At 39.1% G+C, this 18,178-nt stretch overlaps 1 protein-coding gene across 3 annotated transcripts in view; it reads left to right on the forward strand.

Moving 5' to 3' along the window:
* The window catches only part of AFG1L (AFG1 like ATPase), a 196,818-nt gene that overhangs the window by 21,643 nt on the left and 156,997 nt on the right, over positions 1-18,178 (forward strand). For 2 of the 3 annotated variants that reach the window (XM_060616322.3, XM_078447191.2), the window contains exon 3: positions 12,782-13,005. In XM_060616322.3, the coding sequence (XP_060472305.3) occupies positions 12,782-13,005 (224 nt within the window). Of the gene's footprint in view, positions 1-9,106; positions 9,223-12,781; positions 13,006-18,178 lie in introns of those variants that run through there. The other variant, XM_060616323.3, reaches the window with a different exon arrangement.

The raw sequence follows: 18,178 nt of genomic DNA on the forward strand, positions 1-18,178 counted from the left end.
CATAAGCATATAGCTTTCCTGAGTTATATAAATACCTCTGGTAGTCTGTTGATTTTGTATAACTTCTTTGATTATTCTGCAGTAAACATACATAATGCCTTGAAGTGGTCAGATTCATCACATTGTATTAAGTATTTCTAGATTTATAATTTTTAGGAATGAATAATGCCAAAAAATTGTTACCTTGGAGACTCTTTATATTTGTACGGTCATGTGTCATCTTGCATATCTTCAATTCTTTGTTTTAATCATAGGATATTTTTGAGCTTAGAAATCTTTATAGAAGATTTTTGAGCTGAACCCTGCTTTACTGACAAGATATATGTAAAATTTCTGGCCATTAAACCACACCTTTACTGATTTTGAGTATAAAGTTAGAGATAGATTCTCAAAAAATATTTAACTTCAAGTATTAAAAAAAAACTTCAGGATGAAGCAGACTTTTAACATGACATTTTTTAAAATTTTAAATATTTATTTATTTATTTTTAAATTTTTACATGTTTATTTATCTTTGAGAGAGAGAGACAGAGCACAAGTGGGGGAGGGACAGAGAAAGAGGGAGACACAGAATCTGAAGCAGGCCCCAGATTCTGAGCTTTCGGCACAGAGCCCAACGTGAGGCTTGGAACCATGAATTGTGAGATCATGACCTGAGCTGAAGTTGGACGCTTCACTGACTGAGCCACCCAGGCACCCCTTTGATTTTTATTTTTTAAGTAATCTCTCCACCCAAGTGAGACTTGAACCCATGATGCTGAGATCAAGAGTCACATGCTCCATGACTGAACCAGCCGGGTGCCCCTAAAATAACATTTCTTTTTTTTTTTTTTAATTTTTTTTTTACATTTATTTATTTTTGAGAGAGATAGAGCACGAGTGGGGGAGGGGCAGAGAGAGGGAGACACAGAATCCAAAGCAGGCTCCAGGCTCTGAGCTGTCAGCACAGAGCCAGACGTGGGGCTTGAACCCACAAGCTGTGAGATCATGACCTGAGCCAAAGTTGGATGGTTAACTGACTGAGCCACCCAGTTGCCCCTAAAATAACATTTCTTAAAGGAAAAGTGCTTACCTTCTGCTGAAACAGTCGAGTCCACCATTTTCTAAAGTATCTAAACAATATCTTCAAGATATTCTCAACTATCTACCTATGTGTAGAATTAGAAATCCACTCCAATTTAAAGCACCAAAGAATACAAAGGCCATGTATCCCCTATGCTATTATCACTCCAGCTCTATGGAAACAGTGTCAGTACAATTAAGGTTTATAACCTATGTATTAATCAGGGTTTTCTAGAGAAACAGAGCAAATAGAATATATGTACACACACACACACACACACATTTAGAAAGAGATTTATTGTAATGAATTGGCTCATACAATTATGGAGGCTGACAAGTGCCAAGATCTATAGTCAGCACGTCGGAAACCCAGAAACCCAGGCGAGTTGGTGGTGTAATTCCAGTCCAAGTCTGAAGGAAGGCCTGTGAACCAGGAGAGCAGATAGTGTAGTTTTATTCTTTCAAGACCAGCAGGCTTAATGCCCAGGAAAAGCCCATATTTCAGTCCAAAGCTCATATTTCAGGAGTCCAAAGACAGGAGAAAACTGATGTCCCAGCTTAAAGGCAGGCAGGAATTCTCTCTGACTCAGGGAGGGTCAGCCTTTTTGTTTTATTTAGGCCTTCAGCTGATTGGATGAGGCCCATCCACATTAGGGAGAGCAATTTGCCTTAGTCTACTGATTCAAATGTTCATCTCATCCGGAAGTACCCTCCCAGACACATCCAGAATAACGTTTGACCAAATGTGTGGACATCTCATGGTTCAGTCAACTTGACACATAAAATTAACTATCACAACATATATCAAGACTATGGTTGTCCTCCTCCATGTGTCAACATTTTCCCTCATGTTCTTAACATGTTTGCAGCAGTCCAGGATTCCCCATTTGACAGAGAAAAGTACAAAAGGCAGGAAAGAATGAGTTCTTGTTCTGGTCTCCTTTTAAAGAGCTTTGGAGAACTTGTCGGGATGAGCACTGGGTGTTGTATGTAAACGATGAATCATGTGTATCTACTCCCGAAACCAAGAGCACACTGTATACACTCTATGTTAGCTAACTTGACAGTAAGTTATATTTAAAAAAAAAAAAAAAAAGAGCATTGGAGGAAACTTTGGCATAAACTGACTTCCCCTTAGGCATCAGTCCTCATTGGCTAGGATGGTGATCACATGCCCAATCTCCCCAATCCACCATCCGTGGTTGAGAGTCGATTCCAGAGCCCATCCTCCTTCCACCATAATGTTCTGCCTCCCTGTTGTACCTGTGGGGACAGATGTTGGCTCTGTCACTACCTGACTATGGGAACATGGACAGGTTACTTACTTAGCCCCTTTGTGCCTCAGTTTCTCTACCTTTATTTCCTTATTTAAAATTTTCTTTATTTTGAGAGAGAGAGCACGAGCACAAGTGTATGTGAGCTGGGGGAGGGGCAGAGAGAGAGGTAGAGTCAGAATCCCAAGCTGACAGCATAGAAGATCATGACCTGAGCTGAGATCAAGGGTCAGACCCTTAGCCGACCGAGCCGCCCCAGCGTCCCCCTGACTCTTCACCTTTGAAGATACTGTTAGTACCTATGTCATACGGTAGTTGTGAATATTAAATTAGTTCATATATGTAAAATACTTAGAAAAGTACCTGGCACTTAGTAAGTACTTAGTAGAGGTCAGCAGTTGTTGCTGCTACTGTTAATAGCCACATGATCTTCATCAGTTTACTTAAGTTGCAGTGCTAACTCTGGTCCAAATTATGGGGATCTTTGAGCTAGATTATTGTTATAGTTTCCTAACTGGTCTCTGCTACTACTTAAGAAAATATAGGTAATAGCTTTTATTTTATTTTATTTTATTTTTATTTTTATTTTTATTTTTATTTTTATTTTTATTCTTATTTTTAGAAAGTGAGAGAGAGAGGGAGGGACAGAGGAAGAGGGAGGGAGAGAATTTTAAAAAGGTTCCACACTAAGTGTGGAGCCTGAGGTGGAACCTGATCACAGGATCCTGGGATCATGACCTGAATCGAGTTGGAAGCTTAACCTACTGAGCCACCCAAGCACTCCTGTGCTTCATAAACTTTAATGTGTATATGAAACACTCAGGTGTTTTGTTATAATGCAAATTTTGATTCAGACTTCGAAGTGGGGCTTGAGATTCTATATTTCTATTAAAGTCTCTGGGAATGCCTAGGCTATTGGTCAGAGACTCTAGGATATCCCTTTTATTTTCATCACTGTACAGATCACTGTCTGCTCCTTTAATTTTTTGTCTCTTTTCCCCTTGACTGGAGTGAAGGCTCCACAAGGGAAGGAATTTTTAGTGTGTTTTTTTCACGGGTGTCAAGAATAATACCCCAGATGTAGCTGGTTTTCAGCGAACAATGAATGAATGAATGAATGAACAAATTTATCCCTGGATTTTTTAGTTATTTGTATAATAAGATTATTGTGAGGATTAATAAAAATAATTGTCATTACTCTAGTCCATGGCATACGGTGAGTGCTCAAAAAAAGTGAGCAGCTATTAATAGATTTTCCTTCTAAAACTCTTAAATTTTGGTAGTTCTTTAAAACAGTGGTTCTTAACCAGTTTTCACAAACTTGTTTGACAATTCAAAGGAGGCTGTAGTATGTTCAGAGATCTTGCCTCAGAAAAAATACACAATTAACACATATACATACCCATAGTTTGTTTTTAATAGGCTCCCAGACCTCTCCACCCCCACCCCGGTCATGAACCATAAATTAAGACCTTGTTTAAAAAAGAACTGTGTGTTCTATAATAGCTCTTGTCAGGGCTATTGGTGAGTTTGCCTTTTTCCAATTTCTTTTATAATTGTGCTATGTAGTTGCCTCTTCTTTCTGCATTATATGCTACCATGTGCCATTAAAACCAGTGTAAACCAGTGTAGCTTAGTATTTATTAATGTAGTGAGACTAGTTAAGTGGAGTGTATTAGCTTGTAGACTGCAGAACTTCAGAATTGTTTTCTTCCAAATTGCTCTCCCTGCCAATAGTGCCCCAGCAAACAAACATGGTAAATATTCCCCAAACCTGTGGCATTTCCTGTAAGAAATGGGGCACGAAGTGACATGGGACAAGAAGGGCAAGGATTTTTTTGTAAGCCCAGGGAAAGTGGTCTTATTACAGGAAGCAGAGAGGCTGTGGTGGGCAGACTAAACAGATTTTCTGAGAAAAAGCTAAAACTACAAAGGAGATTGTGATGATGCCTGAATGCATTGAACCCAACCGCAGATCTGGGCAGTGCTGGCCATTAAGACATGCAGGCATTTTGAACTGGGAGGCAATAAGAGAAAGGGCCAAGTGATCCAGTTCTACGCTTCATCTTTTGTTTAATATGAAGACCATAGAATCCTGAGGTTATGTTCACTTAGAAAAAAAAAAAAAAAAAGGAAATCGGAATAATCACAAATTCACTCAAAGGTTGGGGAAACTATTTTTTCCTGGGGTGGAGGGTGGGTAGAAATAATTGTTAAAATACTTTCTAGGAAGTCATAAGCACTCAGACAGAAGGACATCATGATATTGACTAAGTCTTGTAGCATGTGAACTATGGAGTGTAGTGAGATCTTCTTAAAACATTTAAGAGAAAATGGTAAAATCAGGTACAAATTGAGGCATTAGAACAGTGCAGGCTTTATGGGCCTCTAAAATCTTCCATTTATGTTTGTAGATCGCTGTGTGGATCTTCAGAATGGCATTTTCCCACTGTCCATTTGGAGTACAATAAGACAAATTAATACAAATCAAAATAATATGGCAGCAGCATCCCATAATTTGTGTACACTGATGTAGTAACAGATTTAATTTAGTGCAGCTTTTGAGAAGTCTTTTGTGTTTCAATTTATACAGCTGCTCTCCAGGCCCAAGCTGGCCAGTCTCTCAGCCTTGAGTGTCTTGTCTGATTCTCTCTCTCTTTTTTAGACATTTTTTTTTAAGATCAGTTAAAAAAAGATCAATTTTAGGTTCACAGCAAAATTGAGAGGAACGTACAGAGATTTCCCACATTCCCCCTTGCCCCCCACATGTATTGGTGCCCCTATTATCAATATCCCTCACCAGAGTGGTGCATTTATAAGAACTGATGAACCTACATTGATTCATAATAATTACCTAAAGTCCATTTGGGTTCACTCTTGAACAATGGGTATGTATGTATGTATATATAAGGACATGTATCCATCATTATAGTATTATACAGAGTGTTTTCACCACCCTGAAAATCCTCTGTGCTCTGTCTATTCCCTCCTCCCTTTGTCCCCAACCGTTTGTCTACTATGGATCTTTTTATTGTCTCCATAGATTTGTCCTTTCCAGAATGTCATATAGTTAGAATATCTGACCTTACAATATGCAGCTGTTTCAAATTGGCTCTTTCCCTTAGTTATATGCATTTAAGTTTTGTCCATGTGTTTTCATAGCTTGATAGCTAATTTCTTTTTAGCGCTGAATAATATTCTATTGTCTAGATGTACCAATTTATTTGGCCATTTGCCTATTGAGGGACATCTTGATTGCTTCCAAGTTATGGCAGTTATGAATACAGCTCCTGTGAACATCTGTATGCAGGTTGTGTGTGTGTGTGTGAATTTAAGTTTTCAATTCCTTTAGTTAAAAACCAGGGAACATGATTGCTAGATCATATGGTAACAGTAGGTTTAGTTTTGCAAGAAACTGCCAAACAGTCTTCCCAAGTGGTTGTACCATTTTGTATTCCCACCAAGAATGAATGGGAATACATTCTTGCTCCATATCCTGGCCAGCATTTGTTAGTGTTCTGAATTTTGTTCATTCTAATAGGCGAATAGTGGTGTCTCATTATTATTTTGCTTTGCATTTCCCTGATGACATATGATGTGTAGATAGATTTTTTCCTATGCTTCTTTGCCATCTGTATATTTTCTTTGGTGAGATGTCTTTGGCCCATTTTTAAATTGGATTGTTTTCTTATGAGTTTTAAGAGTTCTTTGTATATTTTGTAGAACAGTCCTTTATCAGATGGGTCTTTTGCAAATATTTTCTCCTGTTCTGTCTCTTGTCTTCCAATGACACCATGGCATTGACTTTCGCAGAAGTTTTAAATTTTAATTGAAGTCCAGCTTATCAATTATTTCTTTCATGGATTGTGCCTTCAGTGTTGTGTCTAAGAAGTCATCACCATAACTCAAGAGTGTGTAGGTTTCTTCTATGTCTTTTTATAATTCTCCTATGTTACCTTCTAGGAATTTGATAGTTTTGTGTCTTACATTTAAGTCTGTGATCCATTTTGAGTTAATTTTTTGTGGAGGGTATATGGTCTTGTACATTTTTCTTGAGATTTCTTCTTTAACACATAGTTAGAAGTGTATTGTTTAATCTCCATATGTTTTAGAATTTTCCTGTTACTTTTCTGTTACTGATTTGTGGTTCAATGAGTTGTTGTCTAGAGCAGACATTATATGATTTCAGGTCTTTTAACTTTGTTAAGATGTGTCTAATGGCCTAGAAGTAGTCTGTCTTGGTGAATGTTCCATGTGAGCTTGGGAAGAATGTGTATTCCCCTGTTGGATGAAGTATTCTATAAATGTCAGTTAGGGCAAGTTGATTGTTAATGTTGAGTTCAGTATGTCCTTACTGAGTTTTTTGCCTGCTGGATCTGTCCACTTCTGCTAGGGGGATGTTAGAATATCTGGCTATGATAGTGAATTCATCTATTTCTCCTTATATTTCTGTCAATTCTAGCATCCTATGGTTTAGTTTGATATTCTGCTATTAGGTGCATATGCATTAAGGATTGATTCTTCTTGGAGAACTGACTCTTTTATCATTATGTAATATAATGCCCTTATTTACCTCTGATAACTTTTCTTGCTTTGAAATCTGCTGTGTCTAAATTAATACAGCTACACCTGCTTTCTTTAGTGTTAGGGTATATATTTTTCGCCATTCATTTACTGTTAATCCATATGTCTTTATATTTAAAGTGAGTTTCTTGTAGACAACATATACTTGGGCCTTGTGTGTTTTGATCCACTCTGACCATCACTGTCTTTTAATTGATGCATTTATATCATTGATCTTCAAAGTGATTATTGATATAGTTGGATTAATATCTACATGTTTGTTATCTTCTAGCTGTTGCCATTGTTCTTTGTTCTTGTTTTTGTTGACTTCTCTTTTTCTGTGTTTTGTGGTTTTAACTGAGTGTTTTATGATTCCATTTTCTCTTTCTTAGCCTGTCAGTTATATTTCTTTTTACATTTTGCAGTATACAGTCACAGCTGATCCAAGTCCACTTTCAAATAACACTACACCACTTCAAACGTAGTGCAAGGACCATGTTATAATAACAAAATAATCCCAACTGCTCTCTTCTGTCCCTTGTATTATTGTTGTTATTTATTTCACTTATATATAAGCATGCATAAACATATATATGACCTATGCCTAAGCATAAATGATTGAATACATTGTTGCTATTATTTTGAACAAATTGTTATGTGTTAAATCAATTAAGAATAAAGAAAGTAGGGGCACCCAGGTGACTCAGTCAGTTGAGCATCCTACTTTGGCTCAGGTCATGATCTCACATTTAATGGGTTCGAGCCCTGCATCAGGCTCTGTGCTGACAGCTCAGATTTAGAAGATTTAGAAGCCCAAGGGGATTTTTCCTGTATTGACACTAAGAACTTGGTTGAGCTCTTGGAGGTAAAATTCAGGAAAGTATGGGAGCCCCTCTATGCTGGTTACCCCTGGAGTTTTTAAATCTTGAGTTGTTCACATTGAGCTTCTAGCAATTTGTCAAATAAGTTCAGGTTTTCCTACCCTGGCACTGGTTCCTGGGATGGTTTCCACTCGTGAGTCTCTGCTCCGGTAAGCGATTACTCCCGGTATTTGCCTGTCTTTCTCTTTAATCTTAGGGGCAGTGGTTTGCCCTGCATCCTCCCTTGTCCTATGGATCTGGGAAGAGATGTTGTTTTTTCAGTCTGCTTAGCTTTTTCATTGTTAGGATAGACTGGCAACTTTCAGGCTCCTTGCATGTGGAACTGGATAACTGCTATTTCTCTTTTTATGCCTGCTAACTAGCTGAAGTGATGTCTTATCTTCAGTGTGCCTTGGTTCTCTTTTTTGAAAAATGCAGGTGAAGTATATATACTACTAAATAAAGATGTTAGGCTAGTGAAAAATCAGAAGCAAAGAACTTAAGCCTCTCTGTGGACCAAGAGAAACAACGTGCTTTGCCCACAGTCCTGATCTTTCTAATGACTACCTTTAAAAATCAGATATTTTATGATTGTGAAAAGGAATATGAAGACTGAAGAGTAGCTCCTGGATTTGGCAATAGTAGGCCTTGGGTGAATTTAGCAGCACCTGTCTCAGTAGAAGCTTGACCACAATGGGTTGAGAATTGAGCAAGATGTGAGGTAGTGGCCAGAAGAAGTAAAGGTAATCAAGTGGTTTGGCTTGTGAAGGAAAGGAGGAAGAACAGATGTCTTATGACTGGTTTTGTTGTTAGTATATAATTTGAAGATAAGAAAGGGTTGAATCGGTATGAAAAAGCTGGTAGAGAGGGGAAGGTTGATGATATAATACAGAGGTGGTTAGTGAAGAGAATGACATCTCTGGAAAGGTAGGAAGGGAGGGGATTCAAGAAATATTTCATAAGCACCAGTTATGCCCCAGGCACTGTTCACTGGGGAATATACAGCATTAAACAAAACAACAAAAATTCCTGTCCTCAAAGAGCATATACCTGGGGGGAAACAAAAAAACAAACAAACAAACACACACACACACACTGTGGGTGGGGAAGGCAGACAGAAAACAAAAAGGTAAATAGGTATAATATATGCCATTTAATATAACTAAATCTAGTAGTTCTTGGCACATATTTAGGTCACATACATATAGTAAAATATTATTAAAAATACCAGAGTATGTCATGCATATTTTTCTTTTAAACCATTTATACTCTTACTAAATGTCTTATTTCATGAAAATTGTTTTTCAGTTATTTATACATGAGTGAATATTGGATCATGATGACTAAAGAGGGTTCAAAAATTTGAAAGCCTCTGATTAGAGAACAAGGAGGCATTAATATCCTTGATGGAATGAGAAACAACTCTTAGGCTAAGGAAAGAGCAAAGGATGGGGTAAATACAGGTGAGTTTGGAGGTTTTGGTGGTAGGGAGCTGAGGGACTTTGAAGGGTGGTGAGGTTCTGTGAGGGAGAGATTAGGCTGGCAGAGGCTGGAAGAGAAGGATGTCCAGCCAGGGAATCTGTATGAACAAAGGCACTATGAAATGAAAGAATGGATTTGAGATGTGCTGAGTAATCCACTTGACTAGAAGACAACTTCCATTACTGAATCTCCCTTTGCATTTTCCATTTAACCAGCTTCCTGACATTTCTACTACTGCCCGTCCCAATTTAAGCCTTTATTATTTCCCACCCAGAATAGTTTCGTAACCAGTTTCTCTGTACCCAGATTTCTTTCACTTGCTAGTGCCAGTTGATCTGATACATTACTGCTTCATTTTTTTTGCCCCTCCACCCCCACTTAAAATTTAAAAAAAAAGCAGCCTTGATATTCTCTATTACCCTGTTACCCATTACATGTGATGGATGCTCAATTGTTTCTTGTATCAGTGGATGCCTTTTGGAGAGTAGAGGGAGAGTAGTCTGGAGACGCAGACTGGGGCCCTGTTCTGGATTTCTCGAACCCCAGAATGAGGATACTGTGTTTGGGGATTCCCAAGACTACCTCCAGGTTTGGTGACTTGTTGGGAGAATTCACAAGACTCAGCATATAGTCGCGCTCACGGCTGTGATTTATTACAGTAAAAGGATACAAACAGTACAGCAAAAGGAAAGGCATGCAGGGCAAAATCTGGAAGAAATTAGGTGCAAGCTTCCACGAGTCTTCTCCTAGTGGAGTCACATAAGACATATTTGGTTTCTCCAGTAATGAATTGTGACAACAGATATGAAATGTTGTCTGTTAGGGAAGCCCCATAGAGACTCAATGCCTAGGGTGGAGTGGGGACGGTCGCATAGCTATTTATTGCATAGCATGTACTAACATTCTATATGCGTAGAAGGAAACTAGGTGTTCAGCATAAGCCACGTTGCTTATACATGGTATAAACGGTTCAGGCACAGCGAGTCACTCCATTTCTGGGAATGGTGGGAACCCTCTTGGAATCCAAGTTCCCAGCCAAGGGCCCACCGTGTAAGCAGACCTTTCCAAGGACAGTAATCTCAGGCCTGCTGTGCTCACTCTTTTCTGTACACTGTTTGTACTTAATGGGATTCTATAAGGTGGAAAAGTGGTTTCAGGGCTGCTTTAGAAATAGGGGTGGTACAGTTGTAGAAATAGAGGAGATGTGAAGAGGGTGGGATTTTGTGCTCCCCTCCCACTTTTCTCTTTAATAAATTTAGGATTCCATGGAATGTTTTATATGTAAAAAAACAAAAAAACAAAAAAAACCCCACAACGCTGCTGTTAAAATTATGTTTGAAAACCATCCTTTAAAAACAAGGAGATGAATTTCAAGGTAAATATTGATAAAATCACACTTGGATTTTAGCAAGATCATTTCTATAGTTGATGGAAGATAATTTAGAGATTGTGGTAAATTTGGGGTCAGTGGAGGTGATCAGAGGCAGGGAGGCCAAGCCAGAGATCATGAGAGTCCCAGCTAGGGTGGTGATATGAGGAAGAGTGGGAGGGGATGGATTAGAGTATTTGCCATGTAAAAGGAGTAGTATGGACGGATGATTGGCTGAGGACCTGGTTGAAGAGCAAGATAGAAGTTTTTTATTCTTTTCCATAAAAATCCAGTAGGTGGTCCGGAGCTGATTTGGCAGCTTAACATTGTTGGAGAACTTTGCTCTGCTTTGCTCAGCATTCTGCGGGCCTCTCCTTGCCAGGATGGCTTTTCCAGCTGCAGTGCCTATACTTACATGCCAGTTAGAAAAAGGGGAGGGGGAGCAGGAGCGGTTTGCCCTTTCTCTGTAAGGGCATGCACCAGAGCTGCTTGTTTCAGGTTACATCCCATTGGTTAGAAACGGTCCTATGGCTGTGCCTGGCTGCTTGAGAGGCCAGAAATGGGTTATTTAACTGGGCAGCCTTGTACCCAGCTAAAACTTTTATTCAGAAAGGAAGAACAGCTGTTAGAAGACAGCCCTGCCCTATCCCCAACATTCGTGATTTATTTAGAATTTTTTTTTTCCTCTCTTGGGAAAAAGATGGAAATAACCTTGACTGTTCATTTTTTCCCCAAGGTAAGTAATTTTCATGTTACTGAAACAAAGGAAACATGGTATTCAATGAAACGAGAACAATACTCACAGTGTGTCTTTGCAAAAGTTTTGTCAGACTCAAAGATGGGCACAGCCCTATCTTAAAATGTGCCAGGTTGCTGCTGTTTATTGTTGCTTTTACAAAATAAGGAGAGAGATAGTCAATATTATAACTTTGTATGGTGATGGGTGGTGACCATCTATTGTGGTGAGCATTGCATGAGGTATAGAATTATTGAATCACTATGTTGTCCACTTGAAACTAATATAACATTGTATCTCAATTATACTAAAGTAAAAGAATAAATAAAAATAGAAAGGGAGTTTCTGCTCACTGAAACCTGCCCCAGATAAGAAATAGTTATGACTGATCTTGCCACGGACAGTCATTTCTCTCCCAGGAGAAGCTAAAAAAAGGATCAGAAAACCTCACTGCTTTGAAACAGACACTCTATTGTGTTTCACCTCTTTGTGTCCAACTTAAAAGTTGTGGAAAAGGGAAGGAATCTTATAAGCAGAGGGCCGAAATCAATGTGGTAATATATGAATGCTGTGTGGTTTTGGAGAATAAAGAATAAAGGGGCAGTAGAAAACACTTTGTGACTAGTCTCTGTGTCTCTGCCTTGGTACTCAAGAGCCAGAATTAGGCCTAATTCAGAGGGGCCAGCCCTGCTGTGGGGAAGGATCTGATGAACCGAAGTGGCTTGTTTAATGGAGTAGAGATAAAGCAGAGACTCTGTGGCAGGTTAGGTTTTTAGAAGAGGGGTTACAGTGATAGCTTATGGGGTTTGCAGTTTATTCCTTTTTATTTTATTGTTTTAATTTTTTTTAATGTTTATTTTTGAGAGAGGGAGAGACAAGAGTGTGAGCGGGGCCAGGGCAAAGAGAGAGGGAGACACAGAATTCAAAGCAGGCTCCAGGCTCTGAGCTGTCAGCACAGAGCCAGACATGGGGCTTGAGTCCACGAACTGTGAGATCACAACCTGAACCAAAGTCGGATGCTTAACCGACTGAGCCACCCAGGTGCCCCTATTTTAGTTTTTTAAATGTTTACTTATTTTGAGAGAAAGAGTGTGAGCAGGGGAGGGGCAGGGAGAGAGAGAATCCCAAGCAGGCTCTATGCTAGCAGCTCAGGGGCCCCATCTTGCAAACTGTGAGATCATGACTTGAGCCAAAATGAAGAGTTGGACGCTTAACTTACTGAGCCACCCAGGTGCCCCTACTCATTTTTATTAAAAGGAGATGATTATATTTATTGAACAGAATGTGTTTTAATCAAAATGAGATTTATAATAACTGCTCACATATACATACTTGTAACAGAAAGGTTTTAATGTGATCATTAAGAAACCTGTGGAGTATTATGAAATACTTTCCTTTAAGAAAGTCTAAAGTTGTATATATTTTTTGTTTATAGCCTATACAGTTCAGACACCTGAGATTATGTCTCCAACTGCGACTACAGAGGTTTATTCAAAAGCTTTGGCTGTTTGCCATGGACCACTGGACCACTATGACTTTCTGATCAAAGCTCATGAGCTAAAGGATGATGAACATCAAAGAAGAGTCATACAGTGTTTGCAGAAATTACACGAGGACCTTAAAGGATATGATATAGAGGCAGGAGGTCTTTTTTCAAAGGTAAGATTTGTGTGATATTAAAGATCAAACAGTTAAAAGTGTAGGCATTTTATAAAATGGATTAAGTGCAGTTAGTACAATCATTAAACCGCTTCAAGATTTCTCACCAGTTCCTTTAAACAAGCTCTGTTGGATCTCCATTCCTGATCTCTTGATGCTCCATAGCTTTCTTTTACCTTTGGGTGGGGGAGATTCAGATAGCTTCATATTTAGGTAATGACTGATGCAGTCTAGTCCAAATGACAGCTGTGCAATTCAAACACTTCCCCTGTCTCTAGCTCAGGCCTGTCCCAGGATCAGCAGTGCAGAAGGCGGAGTGATTTGTTCTTCCCCTTTCTCCCCTCCTCCTCCTTTCTCTGCTTGCCTGGCTTCTCCAGGGTCAGGATGAGAGGGAAGGAAGATTACAGAAAAACAGTGGAGTCTTCAGTGACCAGTTAAAAGCTTTTGGTGTGGTAGACACTGACATGCTAGATCTTTGTTGAGGGGCACAATGAGGGGTTCTTTTGGACCCTGGGGGGACCTCCCCACTGCTCCATTTTTGGATCTCTTAGGACTCTAGTTGAATACCTTGCAACACTGCTTTCTGCTGCCTCCCCTTGCCTTTACACTTGACCTTCTTGAGTAGGCTCCTTTCAGGACAGCTCTAGCCAGGACACCTTTTATGGTGTCCACTTAGGCCACAGGGAGAATAACATCTCCTTTCTCTAATCCATACTCCAGCATCAGTAACCCTCCTGGGAACACGTGTCAAGTATTTCCATGAACACTTCATTAGCCTGCTTCGGTACCTGCCTGTGGATTTCCTCACCTAAACAAGCATCCAGCTGAGGAGGGGGATATCCTCTTGTTATATACTCAATCCTGGTCTTTTTGGATGCTTCTCTTGGGACTACCTGCTCTTAGCATGAGGTTTATCTGAGGGAAATAGATGCCACAGCATTCCTTACTTAGCTAACAGCTTTCTACCTTGATTACTTCAGTTACACTTTGTTTTTAGGAATATTTTTGCCTTTTGTTTTTCTTTTTGAAGTAATTCCTGCATGGGTATGACTAATACTCTCTTTAGAATGTAGGGAAACTTGTTTCTCCTTGTCCTTAGCTTTGAGCTTTTGCTGAAATTCTGAACCAACAGGAAAACTCCATTCCTTATTCCATTATGATGTTTATTTATTTTTGAGAGAGAGACAGAGACAAAGCATGAGCAGGGGAGGGGCAGAGAGAGAGGGAGACACAGAATCCAAAGCAGGCTCCAGGCTCTGAGCTGTCAGTGCAGAGCCTGACACAGGGCTCAAACCCACAAACTGTGAGATCATAACCTGAGTCAAAGTTGGATGCTTAACCAACTGAGCCACCCAGGCACCCTTTTTTTTTCTTTAAATGTTTATTTATTTATTTTGAGAGAGACCGAGAGAGTGGGGGGAGGGGCAGAGAAAGAGAGGGAGAGAGAGAATCCCAAGCAGTCTCCGAGCAATCAGTCTGGAGCCTGATGCAGGGATAGATATCACAAACTGCGAGATCATGACCTGAGCCGAAGTGGGACGCTTAAACAACTGAGCCACCCAGGCGCCCCTCATCCCATTATAGAAGCCATTGTCATCAGCAGTGTCATCTTCAAATTATGAGAGATATTAATAGTAATAAGAATTAGAGTATGGCTCAACCAGAGAAACTAGTTTTCTTTTAACTGGCCAAACCATCTTCCCCTGACCAACACAAATATTCTATTATCATGAGGCCTTTAGAGAAAGGTTCAGTATAACATATGTTAGTAGTACTTTATTTAAAAACTCTAGGGGCGTCTGGGTGGTGTAGTTGGTTAAGCATCTGACTCTTGATCTTGACTCAGGTCATGATCTCATGGTTCGTGAGTTTGAACCCCACATCGGGCTCTGTGCTGATGGTGGAGAGCCTGCTTTGGATTCTGTCTCTCCTTCTCTCTGCCCCTCCCCTGCTTGTGCGCACACACACACACACACACACACACACACACACTCTTTCTCTCTCTCAAATAAATTTAATAAAACCTGTAATCAAAGTAATTTTACTTAAAAAAGTCTTTAGAGTATACTTAGTTTTATTTTTATGGAAAGAAAAAGGCTGTCATCGTGTAAATGTCTTTTGGTTAAATGGAGTAGGGATTCATTTAGGTTACAGAAAGAAATGGAGATTTAGAGCAAGACTACATATGCAAATAACAATGAAGGGCATCTCCCTCATACAGCCAGGCCTCAGCCGGCTTTACATCAGTGGCTCTGAAAGCAGCCAGTGACTTGATTGGCGGTAGTAACATGTTCTTGCCAATTCTTCCTCCAGTCCTCTGCTGTTCATGTCATTGACTTACTTTGTTGTTCCTTTCCCCCGTGTCCATTTCCATTTCTGTTTGTTCTACCAGCTTATTAACTCTCTTCCTGTATCAGTGGTTTAAATTCCTGGATAAGAACCTGATAGGACATCCAATCACTTTATCCCTGTTTGGGCAGAGCTTTCATACCGGGTTTTTCAGAGGCCGCCAGCCAGTGTACAGATCATATCTCTGCCTAAGGTACCATCCAGGGCTCCCATAAGTGTGGTGATTTCCCCCTAGAAGTAGACTGTGAGTGTGGTGGCCACTATGATTGGCCAGTCCAGCACAATGGTTATAGGAAGTAATAATGAGTTATCCCTTTAGATGGCCACCCCTTCTTTTTCCAATATTTCCAAAAGTCTATAGGTGAGTAAAGAACTAAAAAGTTTGGAAAATGTAGACCGCTTATGTACTGTGCACCTAATTATAGTTTGTAATACAGATGGTCTTCCAAATAAAATATTGGCGTAGTTACGTGTCATAGCCAGGAAACAGGATGTTTTACTTAACTGGGTTTTTGGCTATCTGAGAGTTAAATTGCTTTCATGAATGTTCTATTTTGTTCTGTTTCTAGTCCTTTCTCTCCCTTTTAGAAATACAGTCCTTTTTTTCCTCCTCCCCATTCTGTATCATCCTTGGGGCTCAACTTACTGTGAGTGGTGAACTCACATCCAGTGAAAAGTATCCTTTAATCATTAAAGTATCTGGTTGCCAATGCAACATGTTTTTTTTTTTTTTTCCTTTAAAATTGTTGTTTGACTCTTTTTAGGGGTATTCTCCCACATTTTGTCTTTTGATTTCTGAATATGGAAGTGATGCATCTGCTTAGTAAATTGATAGCTATTTAGCAATATGTAAATGTAATATTTAGTATATAGGATCCCTGGTTTTAAGGTGTAGTTGTAATCTTATAGAAGTAAGAGATTAGACATCTCGGTAGTTTTAAACACATCTACTGAAATCTTATACTTGTTAAGTCCTAATGCATCCGTGAATAGTCTTTTGTAGACAAATCAACATCTCTTTGTGATGGTATTTATCCTGTAGTTCCTAAAGCTTGCCAAATCTTTAACATTGAAAAAGACCCCAACATCTAACATAATTTGAATAAAACATACATAAAAGCTTTAGTGGTTTTTTTTTTTTTTTTTTTTTTTTAAAGAGCTAGAAGTTTATTGAATAGAGGAGACGGGGTTCTTCACCTTCAGACCACACCAGGGAGCTACCCTGGCCAAGACCTTCAGGTGTCTGAGGAGTACTAGGGTTATACCACCAAAGACCCGAAGAGAGGAAGGAGAGGGAGGGTAGGATCCCTCCGAAGGGCAAGAGAGGAAATTCCTCACCATTCTGGGCAAGGGCAGTCTGGCTGGTTCCCTCAGGGGCTTTGGATCCTCATTGAGGAGTAACATCAGCCCAAGGTCCAGTTTTTACAGACAGTATGTCTTTCTCTGACTGACTTTTTTCGTTTAGCGTAATACACTCTAGCTCCATCCAGGTCGTTGCAAATGGCAAGATTTTATTCTTTTTTTTATGGCTGAGTAATGTCCCATTGTGTATATACATACCGCATCTTCTTTATCCATTCATCAGTTGAGGGACATTTGGGCTCATCCGGGTGCCTGTATCCCTTTGAATCAGTATTTTTGTATCCTTTGGGTAAATACTTAGTAGTGCAATTGCTGAGTCATAGAGTAGTTCTATTTTTAACTTTTTGAGGAACCTCCATACAATTTTCCAGAGTGGTTGCACCAGTTTGCATTCCACCAGTGTAGGAGGGTTCCCCTTTCTCAGCATCTTATGACACCTGTTGTTTCTTTTATTGTTAATTTTAGCTATTCTGACAGGTGTAAGGTGGTATTGTTGTGGTTTGATTTGTATTTTCCTGATGATGAGTGATCTTTTCATGTGTATGTTAGCCATCTATATGTCTTTTATGGACAAATGTCTATTCGTGTTGTCTGTCCATTTCTTAACTGGATTATTTGTTTTTTGGGTGTTGAGTTGTAGAAGTTCTTTATGTACTTTGGATACTAACCCTTTATTGGATATGTCATTAGCAACTATCTTCTCTCATTCTGTAGGTTGCCTTTAGTTTTGTTGATTGTTTCTTTTGCTGTGCAGATGCTTTTTATTTTGATGAAGTACCAATAGTTATTTTTGCCTTTGTTTCCCTTGCCTTAGGAGACATATCTAGTAAGAAGTTGCTACAGCTGATGTCAAAGAGGTTACTGCCTGTGTCCTCCTTTAGGATTTTAATGGTTCCCTGTCTTACATTTAGGTCTTGAATCCATTTTGAATTTATTGTGTATAGTGTAAGAAAGCAGTCCAGTTTCATTCTTTTGCATGCTGCTGTGCAAATTTCCTAGCACTATTTGTTGAAGAGACTGTCTTTTTTTCCATTGGATTCCTGCTTTGTTGAAGATTAATTGACCACATAGTTGGAGACCTATTTCTTCTAAAAATAAGCACTGATATGCCAAGAAGAAGGAAAATTTGGGCTACTAGGTTTTTTTAGTGAAAGGAGAACTTTAATTATAAACTTGTTGATTTTGGAAAGTAGGATTTATGATTTTATTTTTCTTCTAAGCTTATTGAGAAATTTTTGACATTTAGCTTAGGAAAGTTCAAGGGGTACAATGTGATGATTTGATACTCATGTATTACAAAAGATTACCACAATGAAATTAGTTAATATCACCATCCCCTCACATAATTACCATTTTATTTTTGTGATAAACCATTTAAGATCTACTGTCTTAACTAATTTTGGGTATATAATACAGTATTATTAATTTTAGTCACCATGCTGTACATTAGATCCCCAGAACT

This window comes from Panthera onca, chromosome B2 (assembly GCF_046562875.1).
Source record: "Panthera onca isolate mPanOnc1 chromosome B2, mPanOnc1 haplotype 2, whole genome shotgun sequence".
Taxonomy (NCBI): Eukaryota; Metazoa; Chordata; class Mammalia; order Carnivora; family Felidae; genus Panthera; species Panthera onca.